Source organism: Pagrus pagrus (assembly GCF_965226575.1).
Source record: "Pagrus pagrus genome assembly, chromosome: 16".
Lineage (NCBI taxonomy): Eukaryota > Metazoa > Chordata > Actinopteri > Spariformes > Sparidae > Pagrus > Pagrus pagrus.
Genome location: NC_140200.1, coordinates 12,114,075 through 12,127,864, shown reverse-complemented (window position 1 = coordinate 12,127,864; position 13,790 = coordinate 12,114,075). Strand labels below are relative to the sequence as shown.

Sequence of the window (13,790 nt, the reverse complement as noted above, 5' to 3'; positions counted from 1 at the left end):
TTCTTTCTTTCTTTCTTTCTTTTTTTTTTGGTACGTGTGTGGTTGTCAGGTTTTAGTCTTCAAGGCTCTGGTTGTGTTTCAGAAGGAAGGTGACAGCTGGGCTTTGGCAAGACCTGTCACCACCTTTCAGATCTCTCAGATAGCACATAAAGAGATGGACACATACACACACATACGGATACACAACAGCAGACAGCAGCAGCCATTTCTCTTTCCCTCCCGCTATATCTTTCCATCAGTGTTGTCAGGCTCCTTCTCTTCTCTGCTCCCTCCATCTCCTCACAGCCCCCCTTATTCCAGTTATCAGATAGTAGAGATTGACACATCTGTGTTCCACCGGGGATTGTGGGGCTTACAGCGTAGCAGGCCTACAATAGCTGAAAATCTTATATATCATGGCAGCTACCACAATCTTTGTTTAGATTTGGTGCTTGGAAACTGCACTTTTTATTTGTTTTTCTGGCCTTTGCCGTCCACTGACATTGGTTCACAAAAAAGGAAATGAAACGCTGTAGTTACATCGGTTCAGGAATTTTAGCAGTTTCATGACACTGTGCCAACCTTGCCCGTAGTTGGTGAAGGTGACATGATTGCACTTCATCTCCAGCTCTGTTTAAATGAACAGATCTACCCTGCCCTATAAAGCCAAAGACAAATAGACAAACTGACCAGCTACTGCTACAACAGGACTAAACTAAAAGCAAGTGTGCTCACAGCATTTTCCCTCGCTGTAATCTGTAACTGAGAAATATCAGTTTTGATTAAACAATGTTTGGTAATTTACTTTGTTATGACACAGAACTAATGACTCGTGTAAAAGGTAACTAGCTTATCAGAGAAACAGTAAGTGGAGTATTTATCGTTTTAAGCTGCCTTTGAATCAAAATTAAATGCACTAAATTAAAGATCGTTAAATGTTTGATTTTCAGTAAACTGTTAATAGTAGAAGATGGACCGAAACTAGCAGGACTTAATCCTTAAGGTTAATCCTTACAACTATGGACTGTAACTAATCAGAAACAAGCGAGGCAAGAAGATCATCAAAAATTGTGAGAGAACACATTTGAATAGATACTGTTTTTATACTATATGCATTTTGTTTTTTTACTGTAGGTCCTGGTTTCCTAAGCAGTTATGTAGTTTCTAAATCAAGCATACATTGAAGCCATAACAAACATTCTTTCTGTTGTGCCGTTTGCTCCCTAAAGTATTTTTTTGTTCAATGTCACATGTTCAGTAGTTCCTGCTCCCTGCATTTTTAGAGCATTGCTGTGATAAATCACAATTTCCAAGCAACCTTTCAAAGCTATTTCCAAATGTAATGATTTTCTAATTACCATAATTCTTCAAAACGTTCTTTGTGTTGAAAATCAATGAAATGCTGAACAAAGTCCTCCCCACTAACTGAACAGAAACCGATTTGAACTGACTAACAGGGACAAAATGTTTGGGCTCCTCTCTCATCACACGACTCTGCACTCTCACCCCTCCCCACAGGGACGACGAGCATGCCCTGATCCTGCAGTACTGTCAGACGCTGGGAGGGGAGGGCTCCCCCTGCAGTCAGCCCCAGAGTCCTGCCCAGATCCTACAGGCCGTTGAGAGGGAGGAACGAGGCGAGCTGGAGCGGATCATAGCTCGTCTGGAGGAGGAGCAGAGGTGAGGCTTTAAAAATATCCATTAAGGAGATGGTGAAGACCAAAGACGTTGGGGAAATATTACTTGGTTGAGATTTTACCTCGGTCAAAATCAAATGTGTCTGTACATCTTCTTCTTCTGTTAGTCCCTTTTATACTGTATTCACTCACAGCTGCTTGGTGTCATTTGAGTTCACATGCTCATTGCCACACATCAGTACGTGCACACACTTCCCGTACCCCTCCAGTCCGTCTCACACGCCAAGTCCTTCCCCGGTTTGATTAGTAAATGGAGATGGCTTAGAAACAGAGTCACTGTACAATCTATTGTTATATAGGTGCTTTTGCACAGCCAGAAGCCCGACTGGAGTGATTTAACACTGATTACACGCAGGCACTGCAGGAGAGCAAGGAGGAGAGAGAGAGCTTTACTGCAAGGCTCATAAATGCCAACTTAAGTAAAGCACGGCAGCTTATGGTTCTGCACCGATAGAGAGAGTGGGTGAGGAGGGGGTGAGGTGAGAGATTTGGTGGTGGTGGAGGTGGTGGGGGGGAGCCTTTATATTTGTCTATCTACTTCAAATAGGATTTGACTGAGAGAAAGCAGGGGTAAACATGACTGTGGTATCTTTCTGTGGCACCCCGCTGTGGGGGTTAAGAAGTAGCTTTTGAATGCTCTGTTGAGTCCTTCTGAGATAATAACAATCATATTGGACCGTATTTGTTTGTTTGCAGTAATTATATAACAAAAACACACCTACTCTAGGATTAGTAGTTGAAGCACAAGTCCTCTGATCTATTTATGCAAGGCTCAGAGGGGTACAACACTCTCTAATGGCTACAATAATGTAAATTGACGGAATTAAAATAACACAATAACAGGACCCTTAAATAGTATGTAAAATAGAAAATAATATAAGATACATATACGGGTTTGCTGTGTATACACAAATCCATTAGATAATGTTCAGAAAACAAATACATGCACAGATATTGTGCATACACTAACAGAAGCATTTGCACGTAAATACTGCAAGTAGGAACATAAATGTACATGCCCCTCTTCACAAATAACTTCTACCTTGACCTTGAGACTCTATAGGAGAGATAAACACCATTCTTCCAGAAGGATACATGTACCTCTTCATTCGGTGTTATGATTACTGTATTCTCCCAGAAGTAATCAGTTGGGTTAAGAGTTAAGGACTGTGAAGGCCATAGGAAATTATCCACATCATTTTCTCAACCATACAGTGACCCCTAGTTCCCTGAATGGAAGCATCTGCAATTCACCTGTCACCTGCCTGTCACATGCATAATTGTACATAAACACAAATAAAATGACTAATGATGTTGGGTATAGATAGATGTTAGCAGTGTTGTAAAGTAACTTAAGTACATTTACTCAATTACTTTACTTAAAGTAACAGTTTACCATAGAATAAAAGTTCAGTCATAGCTGATAATACTGCCTTACTTTACTTTACAGGACTTTAACTTGTAATTTTTACAAGTATTTTTGCTTCTGTATTGCTAATTTTACTTCAGTTAATGATCTAAATACTACCCTTGTTTCCCAGGACCCTGCAGAGGGAGTACGAGCAGCTAAGGGAGCAGCATGGCCAGCGAGGGGCCCCTGCTGGAGGCCCCTGGGAGTCGGAGGGATCTTTCGGCCACCCTGACGAAGCCGATCTCTTAGCCGAGGCCAAGCTGCTTCGACAACACAAGGGCCGGCTAGAGGCCCGCATGCACATCTTGGAGGAACACAACAAACAGCTGGAGTCTCAGCTCCACCGCCTCCGACAACTACTGCACCAGGTGACACATCACTTTCACCTGTTTGTTGGGCTTGCTTTATCCCAAGATGCCACGGGTTATGTCTGAGCAGAGACGGAGAAATATATTCATAGACTCATACTTTACAAAAATAGTCATCTCTCAGAAAAAAAGGACTCAGCGTTTTTGTCTCTTGTTGTTGCAAACCTTTTCTCTGCCAACTGCAAAATGGACTTGTTTGAAATAGATTCATTATGTCGCTTTGAAGAGGCCATTTGCAGAAAGAATGGCTGTAGTTTTGGTGCGCAGCGGACAGAAAAGAACATAGATGTTCTAAGTTGTCTACTAATGGAAAAAGACTTCAAACCTGAAGTAGCTTAATCACAATTACATGAAATGAAGACCAGCTGGAAGCATTTGTGAGCTTAACAAAAAGCAGTTGGTATGACCCTTAATAAATTTCTTGCAGAGGAATTCTGATTTTCACAGCCTTTTGAGCACAGCCCATACACAACTGTGACTTGAAGTTTATTTCCTCCCATAAGTTGCCTTTTCTTTTAGCTCATTAGGCTTGTTTTTTGATAGCAGCAGGGCAATAATCACAGTTCACGGACCAGCTCACACACAACAGCTGGCCAGGCTGTTTCAGCGCAACTCGTAAAATAAAAAAAGTCATTTAAAAAGTGCGACAGAATGCTTTCAATAAATTAAAGAGTCATCCAAAGTCATTCAAATAAATCATCAACATAAATATGTACTTGTGCGTCTATCAACCCCCCACATAGACATCCACAGTGTCTGGATTGAAACGTGCGAAACCATTCGGTTTTCGTCCTCCCTTTTTTTTGTGCCTTTGAGAAACAGAACCTGCTCATCAATGCTCAGATTACGTCCTAATCACATCATTACCATTCCATCCAGGAGTCCAGCGTTCGTCTCCAGTCCCTCTATCAATAACTTCCAGATTTGTTTATGCCTGGCCTAATTGCTCACCGAGGTTGGATTGTTTGTGCCAAGTGAGAAATGCACAAAACCCTCAAGCCAAACAAACAGCAATCCCGACAAATCAAGACTGAGCAAACACACGGGCAGGTATTGGCTCTCTGGAAGCTGTGGAGCTGGAAGCACTGTAATAACTCACAACAAATACGGCCGGGGGAAGGCAGCTGACGTGACTCGGCAGATTTTTAATGGATGAAGATTAAGATTCTGACAGAAATCAAGTTTTGTGTGCACCCATGCTTCATCATATTCAAGATTTTCCATTTTTAGACAGTAAGATGAAGTAGTTAACAAGCTGACTGGTATACAAAATGCAATCTAAAAATCTTCAATCTTACAAAGTAAAAGTACTAATGCGGCTTAACATTAAAGCACTGTGTTATTGTTATAGCTAATCTAATCTAAAAAGTAAATAGAAGCTGTAACTGTCAAATAAAAAATTACCACTTTACATCACAGTACACATTCAGTCATTATAAAGCACTTCTTAATGCCTTAATCTGTTCCTCAAATCAAACTACTAGTGAATAAGTTATGAGCCAGATCTCACTTTAGAAAGGGGAACTTACATTGAGTTAGAAGTTAAAGTCATTTGGACACTATTAACTGTAGTTGTGTGTTTTGTTACGCACCAGTTTTTAATGTTGTTAAGGGAGAATGACCATTCTTGTGGTAGTACCACCATATAATGCCAATGCAAGGCATATTAAGATCATAATTCATGTACAGCAACCTGCTTACTTACTATAATTAAGCCGTCATCAGGAGGTTATTGAGAGAAAACTCTTTAAGTTAATGGCTGAGTACTAGAATATGCTCATGCATATGCAAGGTATTATAGGTGCAATATGTAAGAATTTTGGTTGAAATCATTCAAAAATTAACAAGATTATCAACAGAATGTGAAAACAACAGATCTGACATTATGATGTCTATATATTGCGTTACAGATATATCTACTGAAGTTAGTATGCTAACCAGCTAGCAACAGCCTGTTTTGGTGTAACATTCCTGCGGCTTTAGCAGTCAGTAACTCAGGTGATATACTGCCCCCTATTTCTTTTGAGCATGAATTTAGCAGGTGGCCAATTCTTACATATTGCACCTTTAATTAGTGCTTTATAATAACTTATAACGAGCCATTACACTATTAATATGTATGCTACTAAGCAACAAGGAAGTGGTATGTGTACCTTAATGTATAAAGTGTTACCAAATTAACATGAAGTCAAATTATTTAAGGCAACATAATGTAGAACTTCTTCTTTCATTATGGAGTTGTTTGTCGTGATCTGTCAACTTTCTCGTGCTGTGTCTCAGCACTGTTTCCCTCCTGTGGGTTTTTTGTTTTTTGTGAACTGATTGATGCTGATTCTGAGAGACAAAAGAAATGCAGACCTAATCGCATGCACAACTACCTGCGCACACACAACCATCCCTATGCTAAATAAGAACATCTGTTTTCTGCCATTTTAGTCCCCGGAGTCCTGACGTTGTGTCAACATGTCTTTCCATCAAGCGTCAGCGTTACTGCCAAGCTGTGGAATAATAAACCCAGCTAGCTCGATGGCACGCATTAAATTCACACTCCTGCAGGCTGACCAAAGCCCTGACCCTAGCTATTCTCAGACGAGCCTCGAGACACTGGCTGTGCTCCAGAGACATTTCCAACATGTTAGCCTTTACTGGCGCCGTGGGCACGAGGAGATGAAGTAGAGGGAGAAGAAGAGGGGTGACGAGGGAGGAAACATTGATTTGATTTCTCGCCGTTGAGAAGCTAAAGGGAACGTGGGATGCTGTAATTGTGGCCTGACAGCATGTAGGGGCCAGAGCATGTTTTCACCAGTTTCACCAATTAATCTCTAATTGATTTATTAAGAAACTATTTTGTTAGGTTTTTTGGAGCATCTGGGCTATTTTCTGTCAATCTTCTCTTTTTACTGCTTTGACAACAGACTTTTCTTATCAGCCTGTGAACTGAATACCTGTGTTTTTACTTTTATTTATTTAGGCAATAAAAAATGAAATTACAGATTATCGCTATCTGCGGATTTCAGGACGTCTTGGGGCACAACAATTTTTCCTGAGGCCGAGTCATAGTGCAGACAACAGCCGATAGCAGTACGAACCGGAACAACAGTTAAGCAATCTGTTACAGACGGGTCCCTGTCAAAAACATAGTGGATGTAAACATTGCTGGATTAATGTAGGTCATCTGCATTCACTGTCTGCTTCTTCAGCACCTGCGGCGGCTGCATTAATGTCTGTCACAACACCTCAGCTCAGTGGATAGGAAGGCAAGACAAATACACGTCTCCTGCCTTTATGTGTAGTGTATGTTTATGGACACAGGAAAATCCTCTGTATGTTTTGGCAGCCTTTCATAGCTTTAATTTCAATATTTTGTGTTGGCAGTCATGGAATTTCTACTGTTGCACTCTCTGTCTATGCGACAATTAGTCAGAAAATCTAACTATGCAAATGTCTTTTGAGGTCTTTGAATGTGATTGATACCGTAGCATGTCAAACTCGAGTCGGGACATCGGCAGAGAGCATTTGTGAGAGACGTCTCTGCACACATAACATCATCCTCATCGTGCCGCCCTCTGGTATTCCCTTGTCGCCGCCTGCCGCTGTGAAGCACGGCTAATTGTGAAGTTGTCAAGCGTATGCCAAGCGGAATAATTATGTTATAATAATGGAGTTTGCTTTTTTTTTTTTTGCTTTCTTCTCTCTCACTCTCCGTCTGTCCGTCTCTCAGCCGGAGGTGGACTCGAGGGTAAACGGAGTGTCCTCTCCCACCGTGCCAGATCGAGGGCCACTTACTGAAAACTCAGGTGAGACACTCAAGCTCAGGAAGACTTGCATACTCAGACACAAACACTTGGTCTTGGTGTACAGTCCTTGGATTTCAATCACTGGGGCAGAAGCCACTTTGTGCTGCATTTAGCAGGTACACAGAGTTTGAACATTGCTCACGACACAGAAAAGATCTCACACTGTTTCTCTGCAAATGGAAACTTGTTGCTCTCTGTGGTGCCATTTCAAAGTGTATCTGTGTTCCCTGAAATTCAACCTGTGTGTGCATATGTGTGTGTGTTCGTTCAGATGAGCTGCTGGACTCCCACAACAGCAGCTCTGACCTGGCAGATGTAATGGAGCAGATTAACAACTCCTTTCCTGCATGCAGTCGTAAGTTTCCTCCTCCTCCTCCTCCTCCTCTCTCCCACCATGTCTTCCCAGTCTCTGAAGGCAGATTTGTGTTTCACCACAAGGACGCCGGTCAGCAGAAAAATTGTGCATGTCACTCCGTTTAACTGTTCATACTTCATCCCCTTACAGGGAAAATTCATGTGTGGTGTTCAAAATGTGTGAATTAGGCAAGTTTGCACCCTCCTCTGCAGATTTTTCATCTCGATTAATCATTTGGTCTATTAAAAGTAAGAAATAATGTAGATGTCACAATATTTCTCAACCAGTTTTCCTTAAATTCAACATGACACCTTCATATGCCTTTGAAACTTTTGGGTTTTTTTAGACCATTGGTAGAATGGTCTAAAACCCAACAAGAGTCAGTTTGCAATCGTATACGAGGCAATTAACCAACTGGCTGTTTAAAGTTGCAACAAGGCTGTCACTTTATATTGAACAGTGGTGGGAAATAAGGGCTCGGATGAAGAGACGGTTATTAAAAATGTGTGGATCAGAATGAGGTCAGAGTAGATAAATATGGCGGGAAAGAATTGCATAACAGCGCATTAAAAGGGCATAGCCTTAACTACTACAGAGTCGACAATCCGAAAATACTCAGCATAACAGTTTCGAATTTATTTATATATTTATAAACACACACTAGAGTATAATATGCACGATAACTGAACAACCAAGTTAAGGACATACATATGCATGACATCCATAACCTAAACACCATGTCAGCTGAACAATGCCAACACCACATCTACTGTAGAAAGCAACATTTAACTGTTTTCATTTGTTAATGAACATTTCTTGGTTTAAGCTATTTATCACAATATTTTTTAACAAATCTTCCTCCTTAAATCAGGAGGCATGCAGAGAAGACACAAGCATAGTGTTCTTTGCAAACTTTTAGATAGTCCTGACTTGTATACCATCAGGTAAACATTTGAAGCTGTTACAGACCTCATGACAAGGCTCATTAAATCAGTCACACATTCAAGTTGCATCTTGCATCTACTAAATTTGCGGATGTATGACAGGAAAATCTTGAAAATACACATTTTCATCAGAATCCCCACTCTCATCCAGATAGATCATTTTACAGATATTATTTTTGTCTTTGACACCTTCAGCTCATACTTCAGTTTTTCTTGTTTAAATCCATGACCTTCTACGAGGTTCACCATGCTGAGGCCGTATCACGTAGCAACAATGAATGATATAGAAACAGAAAGTCGAGGCAGGGGAGAGACTGTGGTACTTTCCTGATACATTACACATCATCTACAATTTCAACTTGACTCTTCAACCACCTTCAAATCGTCTCCTTTACCTCCTCCAGCTGCTTTTGTTGATCCCTCTGCCTTCATCTTTCTCTGTCACGACCTCACACACTCCTGCTCTGCATCAGTCTTTGTCATTTGTACCTCAAACTGTCGTTTGGCTTTGTTTGTTTGTGTGTGGGCGCAGTGAGGTGTCATGTATAAACGATTGCAGCTCGAGCAGCTGTGCACTTGTCGGAAGTCATGATTTCAAAGGGTCTTGTATTGTATTTCAATGAAGAATGGTACATAGAATGTGCTATTTCAGTGTAATCATTGTTTGTGTAGCACATACAGGCTCCTCTGGATTGAGACTTTGGTTTTTGATTCAGATGAAATGCTTTCTCAAACACGTATATTTTAAATACAGCCTTTGGGTTTGTTTTGATTATCATTTAAATTTGGTGTTTGATACGATCGGGAAAAACGTTAGACCCTCATTACACTTTATAGCAGAATTTGAAAGACTATCCACCTCTGGGGATATTAATCACATAGAAAAATAAATAAAAATGTTCGAGTAGCGAGTCAAAGCTCACCGACTTCAAATTGCATTCGAAATTTTTTTTCCTATGAGGGCTTTAGTTAAAAATCCATTCTAATCTGGCAGACGCTCCAGCGTTATTAGCATTTGGTTAGTGCACAGCTCTGAGGCACCGGGACTGAACAGCACAGAGCCGAGCGTGTGCATGAATATGTGGGAGGGGACCCAGAGGCTGATAATTTAGTGTAGGCTTATAAAAACAGAAATGAACTGGGGAGTTGAAGTGTTAAACTACTCTGCTGTCTCTTTGCTTTGTCTCCCACAGCCTCGAGCCTCTCCTCAAGGCCACAGGTAAGGCGAGGTTCTTCCGCACTTTTAGTTCTATAAAACAGTCTTGTGTATCTGCAGCGCCTGTTTTTCTTCCTCTCTGCTTTTTTTATGTGTTTTTCCGGGTCACTATTTTAGTAACTGGCAAAGGTGAGAGAAGTTTGAGCAGAGCAAAAGAGGTAATTACAGCCCTCCATGTAGCCTTCACCTGCCTCAGCCCTCCACATTTGGTGGCCTGTGAGAAAGAGACGGCTAATGGATGTCTGGGGAGCGCCATTAGCTGCTCATCTTGTTCCCGCGGTCCAAGGCCAAGGTGCATTTTGGGACAGAGGTGCTGTGAAAGCTGTTGCCACTCTGACCTCTGCCTGCTGTAATTTTTTACCCCACTCTGATGCCCTTCAGCTCTCGTCTCTCTCCCCATTCTGTCTCTGTCTTTTTAAACGGCTCGACTTGTTTTTCACACGCAGCTGATACCTTCACACATCAGTTAAACTGCTTATTTGTGTTGGCTGTTTGAAATTAGAAACACACTTTCCCATTTGATTTCTGCCTTCCTCTGTAATCACCACTGCACATCAACTAATCACTTTTGGGATTTTAAACCTCTAGATTTAATTTAAGTTCGATCAAGTTTATCATTACGCTCTAAAAAGGTTGGCAAGCACAGTTTCAAACACTTACTGCTGGTTTTCACGTGAAGGCATGACCGAATGGGTCTGAGTGCCTAATTCCATTTCTAAGGAGACGGCCATGCTTTGTAAAATCTCCCCTGAATCATCCACACCAACCTCCTCCCTTTCCTCCACACCGAGCTCCTAATGGACTGTAACTGGCTTGAGGGACCGCAGTCCATTTACCAGCTCTCAAACCCGATTACTTCGCTCGAATCTCAGATATTTCCACCCGGTGATGTCTTGATGAAGAGCAATGAGGTGGCTTTACTGTACCTGCTGCACTGAGAGTACTAACTTACAGTGGCCCGAAAATGAAAACTCAGTCAGGTGAAGTTTCAAAGGCCACCAAAAATTTCTGTAGCTTCACAGCAAAACGGCGTTGCAGCATTCACCTTAACAACTGAAATAGATGGGGACTTTTTAAAAAGTGAAGCTACAAGATCCAAAACTGATTTGAAAATATGTTACTCCTTTTTTAACCCTTAATCCCCACTTTAGCTGCTAAGCTAATAGCGTTAGCATGCTGTCTGAAGTGGATGCACAAGCTCGACTGCACGTTGAGGGCGTAAATGACATCTTTTCAAATCAATTTGGGATCTTGGGGCTTCCAGAGACTTGGATTACACCAGACAAGCAGTATGGAGCCATTTTATGTTCATTTATTTTTGGTTGTTTTTTACATTTCTAACGCTGTTTTGCTGTTAAGCCCCCGAAATGTTTGGTGGACTTTGAAACTTCACCTGAGTTTTCATCAGATAGGTGAATTTTCATGTGAACTTATCCTTTAACTCAGACTCTCACCGCAGTGTTTTAAAGGGTAATTTTTGTCGTCCGATCCAACGTGATGATTTCATGTTTGCGCTCTCTGTCTTGCAGGTGATGTGAGGACAGAGATCACCACAGGGGACGGCGCGTGTTTGTGCGCACACACATGTGAGTGTGCATGCGCAGTGAGAAGAGACAGGACCATTCCCAAACAAACAATCTCCCTGACCCAAAATCCCAAAGACGCACAGGACCAGACAACTTAACTACTTTTACCACCTTGTCTTGTACTATGCAAACTGTACATTTTATGAACTGTAGATTGTACCTGAACTTGGTTCAACATTTGTCAGTGATTTGTTTAGATATGCTGAGGAGTATACGGACACGGGGCTTTGTATAGTAAAATATGCTTTTTTTTTTGTTTTTCAGAGGGAGGTTTGAGATTTTTGTGTTTTGTTCTTGTTCAGTTTTGCCTTCACTGGGAATCAAACTGTTACATTATTTTGTCATTCCACTGCTTCGTACCCTCCAGCCCCCAGTTGTAGTTGTTTGTCAGTGGAAGAGCCACAGATTTTTTTGTTCTACGTTTAGGAGCACGCACAGTTCCTGAGTAATTACATCCGGTGGCTGAAAGGATCAGTTTGAAGACGCAGACTGTCACTTCTCAAAGCGTCTGTTTTGTTTTGAAGATCTATCTCGTAGCATGCTCGATGTCAAGTTCCCCTTTAAAGCATTGATGTGTCGGCGCACTTTGCGCCGACTGAGATTTGTTAATATAAACTTTACCCCTTCTGTGCCTATACAGTGTGTCATTCCATGTGTGGAAGACAGAGATCAGAATTAAAGTGGGATTGTGTATAAAGAGAGACGTTTAGGAACATAAAGATTTAAATCGAAAGTTGTTCTGAATTTGGGTTTGTAAGAGGCCCACCGTCATTATGTAGAATAGTTTTTTTTAAAGATATATGTTCAGAAATCAGAGGAAAGCCATGATTGCCTTGCTACCTCAGACTCATAGACACAGTTTTGCTTTGTGGTTTGTAAACTTAGTGATCATTTACAGAACAAGAACAGCCTGGTTTAGCATTCTAAGCTTCAGCTTACTGTATTGGTGTACACTGCAACGAGGAGATACCAAGTAAAAAAAAAATGTTACGATTACTGTACCACAATGGGTCTGTGGCCTGCTGAAGCGAGTGTTACTTTATCTGTTGTTGGTTTTTCCACTGGCCTTCTAGCACTGGTCCCTCACTGCGTTGTGTTGTCGTGCTATATGCTATCCTGTAAAACTTGTGAGACTGAACAACACTACTATAACCTCCTCTGACTGTAGACTAATGATGATGTTGGTGATGATTTTAATGATTCCAATCATGATGAACCGTACCATGGCAGAACTGTGTCGCTTCTCCTGAGGTATGTAAAATAGATTGACCACACTACGTGTAATATGGCTACGTTGTTTTATTCTAAATAAAATTTTTACTACAAGTGTGCATCCTCTCTGCTGTTATTTTACATTACAGTAACGGTTGTTTGTGGGTGTAAATATTTAAAGGTGATACAGATGAATCAGAAATTCATCCCACTGCTTAACGTTTTTTTGTATGCAGCACTTGACCTGCATTTACACAAACTCATCACAGACATCCAGCCAGCGCTGTAGTGTTGTTATTTATCAAAGGAATTGATCATGCAGTCAGAGCTGGTATCATTATCACATATTTGCGGTGAGCATGCTGAGCTGTAACCAAGGACTCCAACTGAATGATGAAAGGTAATTAGCCTCTTCGCCTTTCACTCCTCATCTGAACAGCATTACTCACTTGTGGCTGCACGCACTGATTATTCTTTAAAGGTTGTGTGATGTTCGATTAAAGATATTTACCTTGGTGGAGGCTCGCTCGGCCCTGCCGTTGCTGGTTATAAATCAAGTCTGACCGCACGAGTCAGCTCATGGTTTAAAAATCGGCTCATTTTCAGCAGCCTGTCAGGTTAAATTATGTCCCCAACAGGAAATGATCTGTACTCTTAATGCTGGAGTTATTAGACCACACCAAACTCAGACGGCCTATTTCCTTCCCCCCTCCTAACCTTGCAGTACTCTTTTTATTCTTTATTCATCACAAAATGATAAAAGAAGCACGTCATAGTCGTGTAAGACAAGTGATTCCTCACATAGCAGCCATCACTCATCATTTTTTGTTGTGTCACCCGCGCAAATTGGACACAAATTACAGAAGCAGCTTTCCCATGCTGGACAAGTTTTTGACTTAATAGCACACCCTATCATCTATGGTCCAGCCGTTCCATAACACGCTTCAATAATGCAACAGCAGCCAAGTGGTAGTGCACCCTAATTGGATCTGGGGCTACTGTACATATTCTGACTCCTTATAGACGGCGTGCTCACATCCTCGGGGCTCCCTGAGGTGCTTTAATTAGTCCACCACTCCCCGCTTCTGTAATGCTCTGCAGAAATCAGCTTGTTTGTAAGGGAAGAAGTTAACAAACCAGCATACACAAGGGAGCAGTGGTACTTATTCCTTTACTGGATCCCATTACAGAAAAGCAGCATACTGGTATTGTTATTAATATTAAT

At 41.4% G+C, this 13,790-nt stretch overlaps 1 protein-coding gene across 8 annotated transcripts in view; it reads left to right on the top strand.

Moving 5' to 3' along the window:
• utrn (utrophin) overlaps positions 1 to 12,684 on the top strand; it is a 193,823-nt gene extending 181,139 nt beyond the window's left edge. For 7 of the 8 annotated variants that reach the window (XM_084377235.1, XM_084377236.1, XM_084377238.1 and 4 more), the window contains 6 exons: positions 1,498 to 1,659; positions 3,218 to 3,455; positions 7,177 to 7,252; positions 7,524 to 7,607; positions 9,745 to 9,770; positions 11,297 to 12,684. In XM_084377235.1, coding sequence (XP_084233361.1) covers positions 1,498 to 1,659; positions 3,218 to 3,455; positions 7,177 to 7,252; positions 7,524 to 7,607; positions 9,745 to 9,770; positions 11,297 to 11,305 — 595 coding nt within the window. In that variant the 3' untranslated portion in view covers positions 11,306 to 12,684. The remainder of the gene's footprint in view (positions 1 to 1,497; positions 1,660 to 3,217; positions 3,456 to 7,176; positions 7,253 to 7,523; positions 7,608 to 9,744; positions 9,771 to 11,296) is intronic. The other variant, XM_084377239.1, reaches the window with a different exon arrangement.
• Positions 12,685 to 13,790: the final 1,106 nt, after the last annotated feature.